At 39.7% G+C, this 23,947-nt stretch overlaps 1 protein-coding gene across 9 annotated transcripts in view; it reads right to left on the reverse strand.

Annotated features, from left to right (window-relative positions):
• slc4a11 (solute carrier family 4 member 11) overlaps nt 1-23,947 on the reverse strand; it is a 126,204-nt gene that overhangs the window by 75,795 nt on the left and 26,462 nt on the right. Inside the window, exon 1 of one of the 9 annotated variants that reach the window (XM_044374664.1) lies at nt 8,640-8,685. The exons of the other annotated variants lie outside the window; for them this stretch is intronic. Within the exon in view, the coding sequence (XP_044230599.1) occupies nt 8,640-8,670 (31 nt within the window). The 5' untranslated portion in view covers nt 8,671-8,685. Of the gene's footprint in view, nt 1-8,639; nt 8,686-23,947 lie in introns of those variants that run through there. 9 annotated transcript variants of the gene reach the window in all.

A 23,947-nucleotide genomic window follows, 5' to 3' on the forward strand; every position in this document is an offset into this window, starting at 1 on the left:
CTTTCAGTTTTATACTTTATTAAGTAAATGTGATGTCAATTTTACATGTCAATCTAAGTGCCAGTCACTTAAAGTCACAACAGCAATCTTACAATGTACAATGTCAAACACGAACGCAGAGAGAAATCAAATTAAATAAACCAGGAAATACAGTGAAATGAGACAGTTCTAAGATTCTTTTCATGTCAGATCAATCTATAAAATGATTTTCTCCATGTAGAGAAACTCGTACAACCACGGTAATAATCAGACCCACACAAACTAGGCTATATTTTACATTTTCATTCCTGCCACCTGCATGGATGAAATTATGAACATCCAGGAAACACTTTACAGCATATTATTGTAGCAAACATGATTTAAATGAGAGTCACAACTTAAAGTCTTGACGTTCTATGCATATGCATTGTTGGACTTTATGTAACAGGCAATAATGAATAATGATATTGATGGGAAATGTGTTAGTGGATTCCCTGCGGAAAAAGTGTTGATTGCGCTAACGATGGTCATAAAGTAAGTCACCCATGTTTGAATGACAAAAAGGACTTTATATCATTATAAACATTATTATTAAAGAAAAACAATATTTTAAACAATAATTTCAGTACAGACTGATGTTTAGCAATCTTTTTTTTTTCCTGTATCCTGGAGGAGTTTCTTCTATGAGTTGCTCATTTATTTATGTGGCACATCATGCCAGCTTCCTGTGGATGCCGCGTGTCTCTGAACTGCGTCTTACTCTGAGTGCTGTGATCAGGAGCAGCATCATGAAGATTCATGTGCTCTGCTTATGTTGAGCTGTTTGGCACCGACAGATGCATAAAGAGATTCAGAAGGATTGAAAGGAAATGCACGTTATCCATGTACTGGCTTTACCAGATCAATGAAAATACAGCCAGATATAGAATAATGTCTACATTATATCAGCACCTAATGGAGAAAAGAGGAAACACAACACTATATGTGAAGCTGAAATGAGAAAAAGAACTGATTGTGAATATTGCAGGAGATGATTGGTCGCATATTTGGAGAATACATCTACAACATCCTCACAAACTTGGAGAGAACACTGTTGGAAGAATGTAATTTTTTACACTTAAAATTAAGAGCATATACTTGTCTATAGCACAACCATGTTGGAAACAATGAGGGGCAATACATGTAGATCATTCCCGTGTATTTTGGCTTTGTCCTGAAATTGTGCAGTTTTGGGAAAACGTTCATATGGCTACTATCAAAATTCTGGGCTATGATACACCAGGTCATGTATAGTACTGTACTTTGGTAGTATGACAGGAGTCATTGTGTTAAGAGAAGACAGATATTTGCTTAAAGTTTTGTTGGCAGCTTGTAAAAAGTCTATTACGAAGAGATGGTACAAGGTGGAAACACCAACACTAGATGAACGGCTGAAAATTGTGATTGAGATATACGATATGGAAATGTTGAAACTCATAGGATAAGGTAGGAACGATGTCGAGAGAAATGGAGAAATAGCCGATGTTTACATGTCAATGACAAGATAAGAGAACGAATTACTGAACATGTCACAAGAATAAATAGGTTTTATGGAGAAAGGGCAATCCAGATCCCCGACCCCCTTTTTTTTTTTTTTTTTTTTTGGTTTGTTGGTTTGTTCTTTTTATTATGTTTTTGTGTGTATTTGATCTTTCTGTAATGGAAAAGCAATAAAGTAAAGTATAAAAAAATAAATAAATACAGCGAGACTCTTACTTTGTTGAGATTTGTTTCTAATTTAAGCGTCCAAATAAGTAAAACTAACTCAAGTGAAATGGCAGAAAAACTACCGCTTTTCAAAAGGAGTTTAAGTAACTTCGTACATCCTTTTAACCAAAAATAATTTTTTCAAGTCATTCAGGACAGAGAGTGCAGCCAAAGCTGAATGAACTGCACTATTTGTTTTGTGTTTGAATTAATACATTCTGTCTTTGCCTGCTGTAACAGGCTGCACACACATGCAGATAATTGTTAGAGCTGATTAAGGGCCTTTACATACTTCATGCTCTGATAGTTGTTTAGAGACAGGTTCATTAGCAGTCATGAAGGCTATTCTGTTGTGAAATCAAAAGCAGATTCTCCAACATTGTGCGCATTGAGACATACTGACATTTGTATTCATTTGTCTGTTGTAATTCATTCATTTGATTATTGTAATTTTTAAGTCTTTGCCAAATAAAATTATAAAACACCAGAGCCATGCACAAGCATCAGCAACATCAGAATAGAAGCAAACGTTGAGACACTTACTAACAAAAGTAACATGTAGTTTCCTTCTGCAACTTTTCCCACACTCTGTCCCCCATACTTTAAGCTTAATTGCAACAACTGCACAGTTGTATTAAGCACATGAAATGATGGTGTTTATAGTGTCACTCCACATTTGATTCCTGGTGGCCATCTTCAAAGTTTTATGGCATGAAATGATTTGTTTTCTTTTAATCAGCCATTTGCTTCCAAGTCACTGACTTGTTTATCATTTCTTACATGTCATTAATTTTAAACCTCTTCTTAAATTGACCTAGTTATTGAACAATTAATCATTTATTTATACGATTTTAGTAATACATACCTAATTGTATTGTCTAATTAAATATCAATCAATGAACCATTTGGAACCTTTCTTTATAGGAAGAGCAGGTTGTAAAGAAAGAAAGAGGTAACAAAAACATGCAGACTTAATAACAGAATAAAAGAGGGTAAATGCTTTATAACAAATTCAAAATCCATCATTCTTGTCTCGAATAACTGGGTGAATAAGACATGGCGTGCTGGAGACGAGTTGTACGATGTGTTTCAAGTTGGCTTGCACTGAAGCTCACACTGGTCTGCATCTCGCTGTGTGTGCGTTCTCAAAGTTAAAAATAGACTATGTGTATGCACACAAACCATGCATAGGTCATTTCCAAAATAAACTAATAGTTCTTACAAGACTAACAGTCTGCAGCCATGCTAGCAGCTCTGAAAGGCTGTTCCTTGTCGCAGTGGTGCTTTGAGCTAAATGCTAACATCAGAACATGAATGTCTTTACCAAAATGCTAATTGCAATCCAATTAATAGCTGTTGAGATATTTCACTTAAAAACAAAAATGTTAAACTCATGGTGGAGCTAGAGGAAAAGTCAGGGAATCACCAAAAATCATTCTCTATCATAAACATCTGTGCAAAATTTCATTGCAAACCATCAGATAGTTGGGTTGAGATATTTCAGTCAAAGCAGACTGCCACTGCCATCCCAAGAACAATGCCGCTAGTGTGGCTAAAAAAACATTGGTGAAAATATATGTATCTCACGCACATGCAGTGATCTTTAAAATCAAAGGTGCCATTATTTTCATTGAGTGGCAGGCAGAAGTATTGATATGCAAATAATTGATTAAAGGTGTGTCTACAGTACATCCATTTGACTAACTGTTGAAGTGGAAATCAGGCCTGTGTGTTGGGCCAAGTTTCACAATCATTAAGCTTTATAAAACAGAACCATGTGTACACACAGCTCTAAAATTCATCTGATGAAAAGCATGCTGCGCCACAACATTGATAGTTTCAAATATTTTCGCACGCTAGGTAGTATCAGTCTAGTGTTTTTGCATCGGATATAATTATATGAGCATCTTTTTGAGTTGCTCTGACACCATGCCGTCGAAAAATGCCAAGAAATCAAGCAGGAGCAAATGCACTGTGAGCTTGCCTAGCCTCCCACCGGGTGCAGAAGAGCTAGCAGCTCCTGACCGACGCACTCGACCCTGCCCTTCGCCAAGCTATTCAAGAAATTACATAATATCTCAAAAATCATCGACGAAAGGTTGGGCCCTCTATCCCAGACACTAAAGGCTCAGGCACTGGAGCAAAACTTTGGAAAGAGAGTCAAAGAGGCTGAGGAAAGAATTTCGGGAGCGGAGGAGGCTTCTGACTGAGCCCATCTGCAGACCCGGACCCATCCTCATCAGATTCCATAACTACGGGGACAAACAGAAGGCTTCCAGACGCAGCGGGACTGACGAGGGATCTAAAGTTATGTTTTTTCAAGACTTATCAGCTGCAGTCATATGTAAACACAAAAGTTTCAACAACGTGAAGAAGCGGCTGAGAGAGATCAGTGCCCTTAATGTCTTTGTCGGCCACATTAAGGATTACCCATGATGAAAGTGCCAAGGTTTTCACAAGGTCTTTGTGGATGGTTTGGCAAGAGAACAACGGCTACTTGACTCGGCGACCATTGGCTCACTTCAGCTCTGTGCCATCTCCGCTGACCGACAGCGGGACAGTGGGATGTGTGAGAGTAATTACGATACTGTTAAGCGGTGCAGCTTCAGCTCATACCAAGAAGGAAATATAAGAACTTTTCTATGTGGAAAGAGAAGAAGTGCCTCTCCCTTTTCTTTTGTCTGTTTTTTTATTGTTTATGTAATGGAGAGGCAAAGGACAGTATATTTAGAAAAAGAGTAGTCCCCTGGTTGATAAATGGGGAAGCCCCTTTGAAAAGTGCTGTTAGTGCTTGTTATTTGTATTATAGTTCCCTTGTTCTCTGTCGCTCAGCTACAATCTCTTCAGGCACACTATCAACAACAAGGCTGCATCTTTTGGGAGATTTCATGACTACAATAAGATATTATGGTTGGTAACATACTGAGACTGTGTACATGGAATATTAAGGGAAGTCACTCACCATTTAAGAGGGAAAAAAGGTGCTGTTAAATGGTGAGTGACTTCCCTAAATATTCTATTGTTACTCTATTTGCTTCGAAAAAGGGAAATTTTGATGAAGCACACATTCAACAGATATAGAACACCTAAAACTGCAACTGTGTGGCTTTGAATGTGTATTTTTCCTTGTTCATTATTAAGAGCAGGGGAACGGCTATCTCAGTCAGGAAGAGCCTATCTTTTAAACTGATAGATTGTATTAAGGACAACTATGGGCGATTTGTGCTTATCAAAATTGTTATTCATGGAGAGGAATTTGGTATGCTAAATGTGTATTACCCTCCAGGTCACCCCCATAACTTTCTCACATGCAATGTTGAAGTTGGCTGATTTACCGACGGAGGGTATTATTATGGGAGGTGATTTTAATTGCCTTATGAACCCGTTGATCAATAGATTTCCCAGTGGTCCTTTGTCTGCCTCTCCACAGACAAAACGTATTGCCGGTCTTTGCGAAGAATTGGGTTATATGGATGTGTGCAGAACATTTCACCCTGCAGATAAAGAATACACTTTTTTTTCTATAACCCACATAAGTGCTATTTGAGAACTGACTATTTTTTTGCCCCCAAAACCATGCTGATATCAGCTGTCTTCTCCAAAATTAGAAATATTGTCATATCCGATCATGCAGCTGTGTGTTTAGATATTAAACCTAAAAATGTTAGGGTAGGTTGAAAGATCACAAGTTTGTAGATTATTTTACATCAGAATTCAAAGCCTTTCTTTCTATTAATTCTCCTTCAGCCAGTAGCCCATCTTTGCTCTGGGAAACGTCTAAGGACTCTACAAGGATGTTAATAATTTCCTACATAGCCAGCAAGAGACATAAAACTGCAGAGCAACAGAAGGTGTTAGAGGCGACACTTACTACAGCAGAGAAGGAATATATTAGGAAACCCCAAAGGGTCCAAATTTAAAGAAATCATGGCCCTTCCCTGCACATTAAACTCACTGCCATTAAACACAAACTGCCACAGACAAATTAAAATTCGCAAAGTGAAAGCTGTTTGAACATAGAGATAAAGAAGGCAAATATTTAGCATGTTTAACAAAAAAGTAAATCGTTTTTCACACTACTGCCTCAGTTATGGGTGGAACAGGGAACCGTACCACTAACCCTGCAGTGATTTTTACAATAATGTGTACCAATCTGAGAAAAGTGAAGATAATGGAACATTATTGTGTGTTGGGGGGGGGGGGGGGGACTGGGCTAGTTTGGGACAGCTTGGAGTCAGAGGATCTGATCCCTGCTCAAATAGAAAGCTGCTCCTCAGAACCAGTTGAACAGACCCCTCCTGTAGGGGTGGGGGCTGTTCTAAAGGGGATCTGACACACAACAGGCCAACCACCTCCTATGGGCCTGGTGATGGCCTAAAGCAGGAGACAGCAAAGAAAGCAAGGAAGAGGAGAAGAGAAAAGAGCTAAAAATTCTGAATAAAAAAGGATAAAACAAGCAAACCAAAATAAAAAGAAAGGAGAGAAAGGAAGGGGAAATAAATACAAAATTCTGTCCTGACCCAGCTGTCCTTGTTTTCATGTTGGTCACTTGTATTGCACTATTAAAAAAAAAAAAAAAGCAGCGAGCAATAGATGGTCTTGTGGTCTCCTTAGATGCAGAGAAAGCCTTTGACCATGTCCAATGGCCTTATATGTTCTTTACCCTGAAGCAATTTGGTCTAGGCAGTAATTTCATTAACTGGGTGACGGTTTGGCAGCAGTCATAACCAATGAGGTCAGATCAGGAAACTTTGGGGTCCTGAGAGGGAGAAGACAGGGGTGTCCACTGTCCCCACTGCTATTTGCGTTGGTAATTGAGCCTTTAGCAGAGGCAATTCAGTGCAACCCTGCAATATCTGGGCTGGTTGTTGGCCAGGAATCATATAAAATTGCTTTATATGCTGATGATATTTTATTCTCTCTGTCTAACCCTGCTGCATCAGTTCACCACCTTACATAAAATATCACCCAATTTAGTGCTTTCTCTGGGTATAAAATAAATGTCAGAAATATGTCAAAGATAATAATAACCCTAACTTTCTGCCAGGTTTCTTAGATTCAGGTTTCAAACATTGGGATTTGAAGGGTATCTCTTCCTCTGTGGACCTCTTTGAGGATGGAGTCCTCATGACCTTTAATCAGATAGTGCAGAAATATTATGTATCCAGAAATGACCTCTTTCATATCTTTCAGATAATAGATTATATAAAGAAAAAAACTTTCTTATAACTGATTTTAATGTATCTGATATTGAAAAGCATTTTTTGTACTCTAAGAGATACATCAATTAGTGTCTTATATAACATTCTGAGGAATTATTCTGCCGTTGGTTTTCAGGAGCTGGGACTGGCCTGGGAGAGGGAACTGCATGTAGAGATTACTGGAGATATGTGGGAGGATATATAACTGATATCTGTAACCCAACCAGGGCATTACAACTCAAAATATTACAGTGCATTCATCATCTCTCCAAATTTAAGCCCACCACCTCCCCATTGTTCCTTAAATGCAAATCAAATATTGCCAGTCTTACACATTGTCTTTTGTCTTGCCCCAAATTACAAAAATACTGGGAAATTGTCCTGTATGAAATGCAGAACATGTTGGGAACTGAGCTTTAACTGGATCCAGTATCACTTCACCTTGGTCTTCCTAGTTTGCACATTACTAACGTTCATCATAGAAAACTGTTTAATGCTCTGACATTCTGTGCAAGGAAAAACAAATTACTTCAGTGGATTTCCTGTAGGGCTCCCACAATCTCTGGTTGGCATAGATAATAATGGAGCATATTCCGCTTGACCTCGCTCACTTGTCTAACACACTCCAAGACAGCTAACTTCACCAAAATGTGAAATAATTTTCTTGAATATTTAAATGTGAATGTATCTGCCATTTTATCTAAAGCTTTTATATGAAGCAGAGATGCTAAGATTCAACTTTGTGGTGGTTGTTGTTGTGATATTGTGATAGCTGACTCAAAATGACATGCATTGTTTGACCGTTGTGCCTTTTGGGGGGGGTTTGTTTTCTTTTATTATATGTGCTGAGTGGTACAGTGTTATGTTCTAAATTTTAGATTGCTGTTATCCTTTTCTGTCTTTTGTCTGTTAAATGGATAATGGAAAACTCAATAAAACATATTTTTTTAAAAATGGGTTCAGTTGCTCTCAACAATTTTGAAAAATGATGTAAAGAGGAAATCTCCCTGTACTTCTCATTGGTCTGTGTTTATATTTCCTCATGTGGTTGGTTTTATAAGCTTCTTGAGGTTATGAATCCTGCACAATCAGTTATCTAATACTCAATCATTTTATGATTAAATAAATACAAATGGTTAAACCGAAGACAGTGGCAAGAGAGCTCTGCCAGAATAAGAAGATTATGAAGAACACTTCATGCAAAAAAGGATGTATGATAACTTTCTGCAGAAAAGAGGAAGTCTATTTGCAAGCAGGAAGTCAGAGGTGGTTGAACCATATCACACATATGTCTCATCACTTATACTGATCTGCTGTGTGTGTGTGTGTGTGTGTGTGTGTGTGTGTGTGTGTGTGTGTGTGTGTGGGTGTTTATGCATGTGAGTCTCTGACTTAGAGGCAGTCCTTTTATCATTGCAGAACATATACATGAGGGAAATATCTGTCAGTCAGCCGAGTTTACATGTCACAAACCCACAAGCAAGGCAACATCTGCTCTGCTCATCACTTGATGTAGTGTCAGTACATGCCGCATGACAAAGTCCTTCTTCCTGATAAACCCAAACCTTCGTCTGATACGAGCTATCTGCTAAAAAGATGGCAGGCAGCTGCTTGTTGCCTCTGCAGCGATTGTGGTTTTTGCATCAGTTTGAGGACTAGTGACACAGCAAGGAAAAGCTGACAGACATAAAGTTTAAGCAGTGAAAAGGTTACCCGAGCTGCACCAGGGCTGAGAATCAAACATCAGCCGACCCTTCCCTCTGCATCTTTGAATCCCTTTTTTGATCCCTGTGTTCTTAAAAGAGAAAAAAAATGTGAGCAAGGGGAGCATGACTTCCCACAGTCCTTAAGAAGAAAAAAAAAACAACATTTGAACAAAATACATTCAGGGATAGTTTTAGTGATTTAAACACCGCAGGCAAAGATTAAGATGTGGCCCCGTAGGTGTACGCGAGTGCCCACATTTAACATGATTTACCACCTCTCTTACAGAGGCAGAGAGCACCATTACAGCTAAAAATTACAGGAGAGCCTGCCCTTCTACCTGGTATGGCACAGTCCAACAAAACTATTTACAGGCAGCTTGTTTCAGCAGACAAAGCCAAGGTAGAATTATCGTTGAAGGACTTTAAATGCTCTTCACTCAGTTAAAGAAGATAATGGTGAAAAAGCATGTGGATGGAACTAGTTCTTGCAATTTTTGGTGACCAGAGGAACAAGCACAATCCTAGTGCAGGGTGGCACAATCTGGAAAAGAAGCCGTTTGGGTGAAGTTGGGGAGGAGCTTAAAATAATGGCTGTCACCTCTAATCCCCTTTAAAAGCAGCAGATGGTTTAGTAGTTTTGAGAGCAGCAAGAAACAAATGTATATTACCAAATACTAATATGGTGCAATCCAAAAACATTTCCAGAGACACATAAATTCATGTCTGTGTGTCAGGATGAGCACATTGTTTTTTGTTTTTTTTTTAAATAAAAACAATTATATCAGTGCTACAGCTAATGAGCTAGTAACTTGTAGTAAACTAAAATGTGTTTAGATTACTACTTTCCATTGCCTATATTGTTTACTTAAGTTAAAAGGTTTTTAGTTCAGTCAGCCAACTGCATTGATATTTGGCACTAGTGACTCCCTACAAGAAAACACCCAGCTCAGCAGGGAGCGGGAGAGTGACAACAATAACTTTACCCCTGGGGAACGTATGTAGACTCAGAGCCTACAGGTGGATGCTGGGTAGGAGGTGAGGTTGCTATATGAACAGCAGCTGCAGTGGCAGCAGCGTTAACAAAAGACAGCACAGCAGGTGATTGTTAAGAACGCTGATGACTTAAGTAAACTGCCATAACAGAAAGGGTGTGTTAGATTTACAGTGTGTTGCAGTGAGAAGAGATTGGCTGATTTAGCTTGCAGGCTTCCACTTTCACTACATATTTCTCTATATCTGAGTACATCTTTTAAGTACATGTGGTGCATAATGGTGATGTTAATACTGTAACTCACCATAATTAATAAATAATAACATGACAGAAAATATTATTTTAATGGTACTCGGGTTGCCTCCTCTATTTAATTTACAGTCAATACATTTGGAATTGGTGTGTACAAGCATATGCATAGACAATTGTATATTTTGCTGGTATAAGATAAATTCATAAAAAGGTATTAATTAAAACGGTACCAACGCTCTTTGACCCCTGTGTAATTACGCTGTGTGTTGCTTAAATTAGAGACTGCAGATGAAACGCATCGAACATACCTGCTGCTGTTTGATGGCTGCAGGTATTTAATCAAGTGGAAGGGGAGGACCTTAAACATTCACAAGCAGTTGTGGATGACTTTATTGGTAAGAATCACTCATTATTCTAACAGAGTACAGACTCTGCCTTAAATGCATCAAAAAAAAGTGTTTGATGTGTATTCCAATGTTTCAAGACAACAGGAAGTCAACTTATATGACCCTTGGTGTGTATATAAAACAGCCGGGTTGAAACCGAGCCAACCTTCCTCTCCATGCAGGCCGCTCTATTGCAGGGCAGTGCGCTGCAGGTACATGCAAAACAGATGCCAGAACCCCCAGGAGGGACAAACCCTGGAATTTACGGGAGAGGTGAGGCTGAGAGTCTGAAGTGAGGAGGGTAAGAGATTAAAAGGTGCCCCTGCTGCGTTTGTAGGGGAATCTACGAGGGTTGGGCCAGCAACAAGGAGGAGGCTGGGCCTTTTGTTGGCTAATTGTGCCCAAAGGCTCTCTTGGCACCCGTCCTCTCCGGAGCTGTGGTTGTTGAGAGAGCCCAGGCGGAGAGGGAATTCCTCCCGATGCTCTGCGGGCTAGTCTGTTTGCTCGTATACACATTTTAAACAGCAGGCCCACATTTGGCCTTTATTCGTCTTGTTTTTATTCCCAAGGAATTTTAAAGAACTTCAGTCAGCATGCTAATTACACACACATTGTAAATAGCAATTTACAGTACATCTTCTTATGGTATTTCCCAAGAGGTGCAGGGGCATGCTCTAGCTTAAAGTTAGGGAAGAGGGCTTTAGTATAGTATGCAAACTCACCTATACATTGTTTTCTCAGGCCTGAACCATACTAAAAACAATTTACAATTTACTTTGAGACATTTCTGTATTTCATTAATTCATTATTCATATTAGTTCATAGCTAATTTGACCTGGTACTGGCTGCTGCTAACAGGTTACATATATTTACATGATCAATTTAAGACTCTGCAGTCCTTGTCGTACATTATTTCTGAAGTTTCCATGATATTGTTCATACCCAGCTAAACAAACTACAGCAGCAAAAGCTCTGATTTAAAATAAATTGCTTTAAACATGTGACTGTGAGCTTCAAATTCACAGTTCAAATAATGATGGAGATATTAGCTGTCGTAAGCATTAGACCACCACTTTAAACCTGCATTAGCCATTGGCCACTTGGAGCTGCGAAAACCAGCTGTAAACACATATCATCACCCTCTAAAGATGGGTGTCTTCACCCTGTCTGTAAGGATGCTCCTAGACACCCTACTAAGAAAACTGCAGCTGCTTGTATTTGCAATCTTATCCTTTCCATCTCCAGGTGACGGCAAGGCCAGATCACGCTTGTCTGGGAAAGACTGGGGATCCACAAGGAAGTGGTGAAAAAGGCCACTCTTCCATAATCTTGGACCTGATAAGCGACCAAGAATGGATAAACTGATTGCTGATGTTGGAAGCCACCCCAGAATCCTACAAGGAGTATTTGTGCCATGCTGTGCCCACTGAGCTACTGAAAGGCAACCAGCGAGGTTTGGTTTCAAGCCAGATCTGGTTTGGATGATGTGATATGTGAAGAAACATGATTCGACTTGATTCTTAGACTCGTCATAACCCCACAAGGTCACAGTCACACGTCCCAGCTCCATCAGGACAAGTCTTTGCTGGTCTCTCGTCAGATTCACAGGCTCACATTTTCACTGCAATTTGCTACTTAGCCAGAAACTCCACCTGTCAACAAAAGCCTTCTTAGCTTTATTACTTTTCATACTCTGATGTTAATTCATATTGAATCCCAAACTACAGCAGCCAAAAATTGAGACCTAGACCCACCGATTTCAATCTCAGGAGCAAGCAGTCAAGAAAAATTTTCTTGTCCAGAGGTGACACGTTTATTGTAGATGTGAGCCTGCATTTTTAAATATTATATCAATAGTACACACTGACAGGGTCAATATTATACAAAACATTACACAGTCTACAAAATGCATTTATAAGACGCGAGGCGCTAATATTCTCTGGGTGAACTAATCCATATTACAGAGCAGCTAACATAAATCCCTTCACCGAAAGAATTAGTCAATTTATTGATTAGTCGATTCACAGAAAGTAACTAATTAGATGATTTATTAATCATTTGAGTCATTTCTCAAGCATTCCAGCCTCTCCATCATGAGTACTTACTGCATTTTCCTGTCTTGTGCAACACAAAATTGATTATCTTTGGGTTTTTGACCTTTCACGAAACAAAACACATGGAGACGTCAACTTGGACTTAAGTCATTTGTGATGGGTATTTCTCAGTATTTTCTATCATTGCATACACTACATAATTAATTGATTAATCAAGAAAATAATCAGCAGATTACTAAATAAATAAATTACTAATAAAAATAATCATTAGTAGAGGACCTATCCTCTTATTTTCTCACTACTCTTCCCCATTCTATACAACTATCCTTTATTCTGCACTATTTTAATTCCAAGTTTTTCCCAAGTTAAATCTCTACTTACTAATTGTCTCGTGTGTGATGTCTTATTTTCTTTTTGCCTATTTGAGAGCTTCTCAATATGCAATGTAGGTTATCAATATTTGGCCAATTAAATCATTAGAAAATTCAACAAGACTGTACTGTCCTCCAGCAGGGCATCCAAAGTAAACATCACATTATTTGATAGATGCTTTTATCCAAAGAACCTTGAAGTACAATAAATCACATCTGCAGGAAAAAAAAAACTACTTTTGTCCTTCAGTTTCCTTGAAACAGATTGGTAGAAATCCTTATTCAAACTCAAGGGTATAATGAACCACAAGTTTGCAGCCGGCTCTGCTTGCGTTTCCAATGACGGATGCTTACAGTACATCATTAACAAGGAAATGCAGAGAAATTTAAGTTTGCAACTTCGCATTGTGACAAGTGACTGGTGAAAAAAAAAAAAATTAAAACTCAAAATGTCAAAATATCACAATTAAATTGGGAATCTTGTTCTGCAGGATATGTTCTGCTAGCGCTAGTTTTCATCACGGATTGTTTATCCATGACATTTTTCTGCACTGATGTTGGAAATGTTCACTCAGTGTCAGTTGTAACCATCTTGCTATTCTCATACAAGAGATACTGGCTGAGCTTCTTTAAGTACAAATATTTAAAAAAAGTATGATTTTGTTTGAACAAGAAGAAGAGCTGCTGGCTCAGCTACAGACAGCTGTGTCCCCGGGCGGGCGTCTGACGTTGATGATGTCACAGCAGAGCCTTGACCACGAGTCTGGCTACGACTGAGTTGTCTGGCAAGCAGGTGGACTGATGCTGGACATGTGTGTGAGTGTGTTTGTGTGTACTCAGCCATATGCTGCTGATGTGTGTATTAGAGAGTGTGTTTATATGTGTTCCCACATCTTCATACAGCCCTGCATGAATGTGCATATTTTTTTTCCTGCAAGGGTTTGAGAATCTACAGGTGTTTCCTCATCTGAATGTGTGTGTGTGTGTGTGTGTGTGTGTGTGTGTATCAGAGAAGATGAGTTTTAAAGTGTGTGTGTGTGTGTGGTTTGTGTATGTATGCATGTGCAAATTTGTCAAAGAACATGACAGTTGCTTCGGGCTAAGACACAGCAAAGCGCAAGTGTTCAGACGGACAGAGCCACAAGCAAACCTGACCAAGCCAGTTAAAACAAGACCGCAAATTTGATTAAATTACTTTTTGGAATGCAAGAATGAATACAAAAATATTTCATACTGTGACAGACAGGCGGTTAAGCAATAGGACTCTCCCTGAAGAAAGGAATTAATGCCGCCACTGTTGCTCTCAATGTAATTCATTTTGAGTAACTGTCTAATTGTGAATTTACATATGCTTAAAAATTCAGTCCTGCAGCATTTCTGGTTTTTCCAAGAATTTAAGATCTGTCTCTTGGCATCAGGTCTGTGGACTGAAAAGCTCTGCGGTAATCCTCTGGTCCTTTCACCTGAGAGGGATTGATAGTTATAGTGAGCTGGCTACTGTGAGTTCACAGATGAATCCGGCCCTGTCTGTGGCGTGGCGAGACGAGGCATCGTGACTGAGGTTAGCGCAGGAACACGCTCCAATTTAAAGCCCTCCAACCGTTTTTTTCATCCTTTTTCATATCCCTTCTGTCATCTCTCCATGTAGTTGTGTATCACATATTCTATTTTTCACATATTTCCCCCCTCTGTTCCCTTTCCTCTTTTGTTCTTTTCCTGCTGCTTTTCGGTACTCTTTCCATCTATTTACGTATGTCCTTTTCCAATTTTCACATCTTTCCGTCTCATTCACTTTCCTCTCTTCATTTTCTCCTGTTTGTCTGTCTTCTCTCATTCTCTAACAGTCAAACACAGGTATCGGATTATTCTCAGGTGCTGCAGCAGGGACTCTCTGCTGTGCGTGTGTGTGTGTGTGTGTGTGTGTGTGTGCGTGCGTGCGTGTGTGTTTGTCTTCACAGTGAGCGAGCCAGGGAGTGAATGAGCTAGCGAGTGAGTGAGTGAGTGTGTGAGTGAGTGAGTGAGTGCATGAGTGAGTGAAGGTGTTGTGTCACTACACACACACACACAAGCCAACCGCTTGCTACAGAAATTGGCTGCTCCGATTTTCATAGAAGGGGGTGAAGAAGAAGAAGAAGAAGAAGAAAAAAGGAAAAAAAACAAAAAAAAAAAGCCAGTGCTAGGGGATTCCTACTAATTGCTTGCACATTCCCCTCTTCCTCTGGCTCGATTAAAGCCAGGCCACCATCTCCCTTTCAAGTCTGCTGTTCTCCACACAGCCTTCTACTGTATGCTGCTCCACCCTGCCCGCCATCCGACAGCATATCTCACTGCTTTTCATTTATGGTGTCCCCCCATAGAACTACACAGACGCAGTTTCAGCTGAATCGATGTAAGACAGCGGGAGAGAAAATGCCGACACAAAGTCCGGTCTACTATACATGTGTCAGACTGTCCATTTCCACCTTATATAAAAAGATGGAAAATTCTACCTCACATAAAACGTGGAATAAGTGATTTGGATTCTGACATTGCTCCGACTACATAATGCTTTCCAGTAATAGATAAAATATAAAGTTAATGTCCATTTTAATCAAAGGAGCCTTGCAGCTGAGTTTTTTTTTTTTTTATATCATGCAGGGCCCGCGTGAGACTCAAACCGCTAACCTCAGCCGTGTCAGTGCTCTGCCCTGTTCTGTTCAGTAGCTGTCTCTTTACTTAGCTTAGTTATATCCCGTACCACGCGGACAGAATTTAAATTAAGCAACCTTGGCTACTGTTCTCCAGCTTATCGTCCTACAGTAGGTCTTACTGCTGACCGTCTTGTTTAATCCTCCACCTGACACTGGGTGGAGAGTGGTTTTTGTAGTCCTCTGTCTAATTTATGTCTTGAACCCTCTATTTACACTGCTGGTGAGATCCTTTTGCCCTTGTATGTCACTCAGTGTGCTGCTATGCCAAAATGTCTATGCACCAGTGCTACCGAGTCACATTGCAACTACAAAATCAACTACATTAAATGTGCTGGAGTCAGGATGCAATTTTAGCTCTGCGGTATACTGACAATGTAAACTACACCGGCAAAACATGGCACAAGGACAAAAAGAGCATCAGGCACACATTAATGGAACAGTGGAAAAGCATCTCTTATGGACCGAGACCACACATACCAGTCGATGTGTACAAAATCAACATTCAACAGTTGTATGAAAACAGCAGCATGACATAAATAACAGTGTGAGCAGGAAGGAGTAAATATCTGCAGGACTCGTCGTACAACATGATGCAACTTGTTTCTGCAGTTCAAAATGCATTGTTTGAGTTGCGTGGGTCATACATGATAGGACAAGTGTGTGTGCGTGTGTGTGTGTGTGTGTCCCTGCACACTCATGCATGTGTGTCAGTGAGATTATGATAAAATGCGTGTGTGTGAGTGTGTGTGTGCCAACACCCTCGTGAGAGTGTGTTATGTCTGCTATGCATAGTGCTACACTCTATTTAGCACATGGATATTTTCGATCAGGCACATGGACGAGGCAACCTTCCAATCAAGGTTTGGGAATTCATCGACACCGGCATTCTCAGACATCTTGGAATAATTATTACATTGAGGAGGGGGGTATATATCGAGGGGAAGGCAGCAGCAGAGCACCATGTCTACCGCTCTGTTGCGATCTGTTTGTTGGTTTTAAATTAAATTCACTGCAAAGCAGAAGTAGCCGGCACAGTACAAATTGTTCTGTGCTGGCAATGTTGTGCAGCCTTGGTAGACTGTACAAGAGCAATATTAAATAGGAACTGAAACAAATACCTCGCCTGTGCACGGTACTGCTTCCTGCGCTGTAACCTGTGGAGAAAGCTTTCATCTGCAGTGTATGGGTGTGCATATGTGAGAGGGTAGCGGTAAACTAGCCTAATTACACAACGGCAAACCAGGGCGGGATGTCATGACCAAAGAAGGGAGGGGACCACCAACACTGTGTGTGGTTTTTTTACATTTTCTTCACATGCGCATGTATATGTGTTTATGTATGTAAAAATAGCAACATCAACTTAATCTTAATGTATGTATGTGTGACTCAGTGAATGATATTTTGCTTTAAATTTGGGGGAAATGGCTGCTGACAATCTACCTTATTTCTGAGTTAAAAGCATCTATTGTATTTTGAATGAGATTAGATTATTAAAGTGGATCAAATCTACACTAAAGGGCCCCAAACATCAGTTTTTCATCTTCCACTTTCACCCAATGAAAACGTTTTAAATACTCATAAATTCAAATTGATCTGTTGCTAAAAACACGACATCCAATTTTGTGAATAAAAAGGAGCAATCTAATAATGACTGTCTGACTCTCTGCTTTTGTCATAAGGGTTAAAAATAACTGTACAACTGGTGTAACTGGATTCAGTCTTGATTTATGACTACTGGTTGTTCTTCAAATGATGCAGCACACTAGTAGTTAAACCCAATTTTATCTGGAGGATGAAAAAGAGGACAAAAGTTTTGCTAGCATCCTCCCAACAATAGATGCTTTTTATACAGTCACATCTGGAGGGGCTATAAAGCAATGGGGACGTGTGGAATTAAATGGTTTGCCAGAGTAACACATTAAATACCATGTTGGGACAACAGGGCTATTTTTACACATGATGTTAATGGGGATAGGCTGTTTAAATAGCTTGTAAATTCCACATTAGGGTGGAATTCAGAATAGAATTTAGTAATTTTCGAAAAACATTCATGATGCATATTTGGCCAACTCAGAGGACTAAAATACAATGAAAATGTTATGGAGCGATCTAAATGGAGCATTTTGTTGACAATCAACTCTGTTCACCGCAATTTAGCTCTGGGCATGGGTCCTTAATTTATTACTTGGCTTTTTCCTGTCTATGTAAAAATATATACAAAATACACAGCAGTATAGTTTGTGATGGAAGTAATTGGGATGTTGAATACAAGTTCGGTGCCAGGAGGCAGACACCCTCTTTCTACGTTTAAGAGTAGGCTTAAACTTCCCTTATTGATAAAGCTTATAGTTAGGGGCGGCCCAGGTTTGCCTCGGACCAGCCCCTAGTTATGCTGTTATAAGCCTAGACTGCTGGGGGACTTCCCATGATGCACTGAGCTCCTCTCTCCTCCTCCCCTTCTCCCTCTGTATGCATTTATGTACTATTAATGCATGTTACTAATTTGGTATCCACCTCATAGTTTTGTGCTTTCTCGTCTCGCAGGAGACCAACTGCTGTCCAGCTTGACACCTCATCGCTGCTGCTGCTGCTATTATTATTATTAGTAGTAGTAGTAGTAGTAATTTTTACCCGCTGCTATTGCTATTATTAGTAGTAATATTTTGATTATTATTATTGGTGTTATTGTGATTATCGCTGTTGCTGTGCTTCTCTGTGTCTCTCTCTCTCTCTCATTAAAAGGGAGTTTTTCCTCGCCCCTATCACCAAGTGCTTGCTCATGAGGGAATGTTGGGTCTCTGTAAATTAAAGAGTATGGTCTAGACCTGCTCTATTTTAAAAGTGCCCTGATATAACTTCTGTTGTGATTTGGTGGTATATAATAAAAATGACTTGACTTGAAGGCACCACTGTAAGTATGTCCCTGATGTCTGGATCTCTGTAACTTTTACCCCAGGCTACACTTTGTTTGGTTGTTTTTGTGAATAAAGGTGAAAAAATATTTGTTGTTTAAGCAACATCAATTTCAGTACCCCTATGAATAGTCTATCAAGTCTTCCAGTTAAGAAGCACACCTCCCTGGGATGCTGTCAGTGACATGGGAAGGTTGGAAGACATAATATCAATATGAGTGAGTAACTTTAGGTATTTGTGTAATTTCTTAGAGGCCTTCATAATGTACATAAATATTTAGGATAACAGTATTTTCTCCAACAGTTATTTAGGCTCACATTAACTAGCAATCACCAGCCACATTTAAACCACAATTAAACTTGTGGGGAGGTGGAGCGGGTTGCCCACTAATCACAAGGTCGGTGGTTTGAGCCCCGGCTCCTCCAGTCTGCATGTCGAAGTGTCCTTGGGCACCCATTCACAGACACACTGAGCACAGAACATTGTGGGGTGCTTTGAATAGGAAGCGCTGTATCGTTCCTGATGGGCGGGTTAGCACCTTGCATGGCAGCCTCTGCCATCAGTGTATGAATGTGTGTGTGAATGGGTGAATGTTGGCATGTATTGTAAAGAGCTTTGAGTGCTTGATAAGACTCAAAAGGCGCTATATGAATGCAGTCCATTTAACTTATCAACATGCAGAACAAAACCACTGAAATCTGCTGCAGTGTTAGCTAATGTATCTGTAAGTGTTAGCTAATGTTATTTCACGGATAAAAAACAGCATCTATTGTTAAAGACAATCTGAAAACTTTTCATTCAGTTGTCTGAACTGAACGGACTGGGGCACTGAGCACTCAGTTACCATAGCAACCAGTATGGCAGTGTTTGCAAACTGAGCCTCCTGTGAATGCCACGGTTTTAAGACTTTTTTTCATTTTTTATGTTGCCTCTGGTTGTCTGTCAGACAGCTATGATTGCAGCGTTTGGCTGTTACTTGTTAGTTATTCAGTTAATTTAAAATATGTCCTGACCAAGGCCCTGGTTGAAGGGAACACTGCAGAGCTTGTGTTAATACTTCAACATCTTGCTTCTGCTTAAAGAACTACTCAGGCATTGGCAATTTAGTCTTGTCCTTGAAAAGGTATTCCCTGCACCAACAGCACCATGTTTAATGCACACTGTAGTAATAAGTGTCTTCTTGCAACAAAAACATCTTTTAGATGAGTGGGGACATAAAATTGAAATGAAATTCAATATAAATCTTTCTGCCTCTTTTTAAAAAATATGAGTATTTGTTGTGAAAAATTGGTAAAAAGCCTGATCTTGAGTCAACATACAGAAGAAGACATTATTAAATTAGGTATTAAATTATGGTTTTAGGTGCATTCCGGTGTGCTGTGACCGGTGTACCGAGGTGCAAAGTGCACCTGGAGCGTACTTAGAAACTCAATGGAATATGGACCAATTTATACTTCCCACATCCGCATAGCAACAACATTGTGCATGATGTAAATATGCCCATGTTTGTGAGGATCCACATAGACTGTTCATGTGCAGCCCAAAATGTATGATTACATGGATTGTACATGCCAACACACATGTGTGAGCACGTGTGTTTGCAGACAAACCATGGTGGTGTACAGATTATCACGTGCATGTCTGGTGTCCAAAGTATATCTGGTCCTTTAGGGGCTGGTGACAATTCTGGCCAATTACAGTACATCAGCTTCTTTCTTTCAATGTGCTGACAGCTGGTAATGACATGGAGGCCAGATCAGATTTTCCAAAGAGGAAATTAATCTAGAACATGCAGAGATGCAAGTGGGGGTCTATTTGGGTGTCCCATCATCAACATAAGGCTAAACTAGAAATACCTCACAGTTGTGTGCCTCCACCAAGCAGTCAAGTTGTATTTTACACCCATGTCTGTCCAGATTCATATAATATTGTTGTGAAGACTCTGAAGGAATTTCATTAAAAAAGGTATTAAATGTATTTTTCTTGTATGTGTTCACACAAAGTTGTAGCCATGACAGTAGACAATGTTTCAGATATGGATGTTGCTGCAAAGAAGCTACAAATTATAAAGCATGGATGCTTCACATACATCTTGAACCTGGCAGCACAGAAGATCTATACAATCACTGCAGTTTCAAGGTGGGCACCCAATTTTAGTGTGAAATATGGTCACAATCTCTCCTTCTGTTCCTGAGTTATGGTGTTGAATAATGGCCAGAAAAGTGTCTTTGCAGAAAATTATGATGTCACAGTGAAGTTGACCTTCGAACTTCTGTATATAAATATATATATGTATGTCATCACTTCATCATTTTATCCTATTAGACATTTGTGCAAAACTTTGTCATTATTAGCGTGTGAATTTTTGAGTTATGGCCAAAAACGTGTTTTGTGAGGTCACAGTGACCTTGACCTTTAACCACCAAATCCTAATCAGTTCATCCTTGAGTCCAAGTGGACATTTGTGCCAAATTTGAAGAAATTCCCTCAAGGCGTTCTCACGAGAATGGGATGGACAGACAACCCAAAAACATAATGCCTCTGGCCAGGGCTGTCACCGGCGCGGAGGCATTAAACTGCACAGAACATGGATGCACTGTACAGACGGGAGCTCTCTGAGGAACCAAGATAATCTAAAAAACAATATTTAAAAAGTCATCAGTTTTCATTTTATTTTATCAATGCATAATTTGACAATCAACATCTAAACAAAATGTTTCTGAGGAAATAAACCTTTCAAACCCGCCTATTCAGTTTTTGTTGGAATGTGAAGGGTTAAATGAAAGGAGCCCCTTTGTCTCCCTATCAGAATTTTGCTGCCTCTGCAGTTGCTGGGACGAAAATGCTATGCTTTCAGCTCTGTGATTGGTGGTCCAATTGTAAATTTACAAAGGGCTGAACAATAGTAATGAAATGAGAGACTAACTTCAAATCAACCAATCATATCTTCCCTCTAAATGGGTGGGCTTTGTTGTCACTGACTTTATGACAAGTTCCACCCGCTGTGTGGGACACAAATCACAAGCTAGCAGGAAAAAAAACACAGATAAACTAGCTAGCTAGCCTGTTGGTTCACAACGGAAGCTGCAAGTAACGTTACCGCTAGTGAGGAAGACATTGTTGCAAATTTATTATCCTCGCTGCTTTCAAGATTAACTTTTAATAAAAAGTTGGAGTTAACGCAATCATCAAAGGGTAATTTATTTAAAATCTAATAGGCCGCTGTGCCAACTGATTTTATTCTGCCAGCCACTGCCACAGTTTTGCATATATTAAGGTTTATTTGGGAAAACGGTCATTATGCAGAATTTAGCGGTCAATCTCTAAATTTACCAGCTCAAAGGTCATTATGCACAAAGACAGTTTTCCCAAATAAACCGTACATATATATGTTTAATGGGCCGCTGTGCCAATCTAATAATATTGATATTATTTAATAATATTGCTTTTTTGTGGTGGTGGGTTCTATAATACCATGATCACTGTTCACGGCTCTGAAGTGTCTGTCGCTAATGGTTGCTTGGCTGTGTGTGCACTGGCATGATGTGTAGGTTTACATGAAATGTTGTTGGTTTTGTGTGGTAGGAGGGGTCGGCTGTCATGCGTTTTGCTTATTTGTAAGGAGAATTTTGCTTAAGAAATTATCTGTTTTTTGTTTTGGTAACAACTCTCACTCTCTCCGTGCTGTTGGCTCATAGCATTGCTTAGGCTGGACTAGTGTCTTAATTTTTGTTTCAGAGCTGGAATTGTTATAGGTAACTTTTTGCAGTACTATAATACTTTTTTCCCCAGATGAGGGAAGTGGGGTCTGAGGGCCAAGGTTTAAGAGTCATGGTTCGCTACTGACTATGCATACTGTGCTGCTGCCCTGGTCTGAACAGGCAGGTGGCACACTGTGCAAAAAACCCAGCCTTTGTAGCCGCAAAAATACAAAATAGGCACAGCAGCGCTTTCCATTGTGTGCCTCCGTACAAAAAATCTAAATGTTTTTGCAATTTTTCTGCCTTTGTCATTTGCCATCCTGAGTCTCTCACTTTAAAAACATTTACAATGACATGAATGTGGTATTCCAATACTGAACACTGTATAGAGCATATTGAATATATATAGATTAAATCCTTTTATATTTTTTTTATAGTAGCAACAGTAGTTGTTGTGGTACTTGCACCTCATTGATGCCGTGGTGAGAAAATCATATATCACTGAAAGTGTCAGAAGCTACAGCGCAAATTAGACACTGTTCACATAAGAGTGCGTGACATTCAGAACCTGACTAAACAGTAAATAAAAGTCAGCGCTCACTAATGCCACACAATATCTGTCAGGAATTTGTCACCTTAACAAATTGCTGTCCATTTGCTATACTCGGTGATTAAATAGCTTCTGATTATGATAAAGCCTAATACGTCATAACAAAAACACCAGTCTCACAGTGGCTACAAGACCCCTTACTGATGACAGGAAATGTTTTCATCACAGTTTCACTACTGCAGGCCTAGATGTTAAAAAAAAAAACCCACACTTCTAAAGCACTATCTTTCACCTGTTCTACCTTTTTCCAAAAATATGCACTGGTCCATGGTACGGCACTGCGTGTTTGTGCGCGCGTGTGTGTGTGTATTTTGTGGATCCAGATAAGAGTGTGCATTTATGTAAATGTGTGAGTGGGAGAAAAATAAAGATATAGTAAGACAGAGATATAAGGACAATCAGGAGTGTGTGCATATATGTGTGTGTGTGTGTGTGTGTGTGTGTGTTGTAACTGTAATGAATGTGTGGTCTTCATTCTGTGTTCTTTGAACTGTGCAGGATGAGTGTCTGTGTTGACACATCCACATAATTGTTTTGTGTGTGTAAACCAACAAATTATGTAGATAGAATGAATTGTGTATATAATTATGAGAGGTGTGTATGGACAATATCTGTCACACCGGCGGTGCGAGTGTGTATTTTTGTGTGTGTGCGCATATAGGTGTGCGTGTGAATTCTCAAACAAATGCTTACATGCAAATACACTTGTGCATGTGTGGCTGTCTTGTTGTGTCTTGCATGGATGTGTTTTTGTGATATTTCAGTGCTGGCATGTATTTGCGTATGTGTGTGTGTGTGTGTATGTGTGTGTGTGTGTGTGTGTGGTACTGTATAATAATTTGTATGTGTGTGTCGATGTGTGTTTCTCCTCTGCCCAGATGGCTGTGCTCAGAGGCTGGAGCTTCTGAGATCTGTTGCCAGCGGTGAATACTGATCAGAGATCACTGTCACATCTACAGCACACAAACACACACACGCATGCACACACGCACACGTCATCCGTCTTCAGTCACACACACCTCCACTTCCACATGGCCGAACTACTAATTCACACAGCCACTATGTGTCCTACATGCTGATATTTTCTGGCTCTGCAGGTCACGGCTGCAACACTGATTATCAGGCTGTCTGTCACACCTGAAGATTGACACCCCTGCTAGTACGAAGCACGACGACACTGTGAGATTTCAGTTTTATGTTGTGATTATGATATTTAATCAGACCTGTTTAAAAAAAAAAAAAGACGGTTGAAATCTGTCTTGAGTGGCTGGATTTACAGTTTTTTCAGATTTTGCAGAACCAGATCTTTGTATCTTCAGTCGACACTTTGGAGTTGGAATTATACTG

This window comes from Thunnus albacares, chromosome 15 (genome assembly GCF_914725855.1).
Source record: "Thunnus albacares chromosome 15, fThuAlb1.1, whole genome shotgun sequence".
Classification (NCBI taxonomy): domain Eukaryota; kingdom Metazoa; phylum Chordata; class Actinopteri; order Scombriformes; family Scombridae; genus Thunnus; species Thunnus albacares.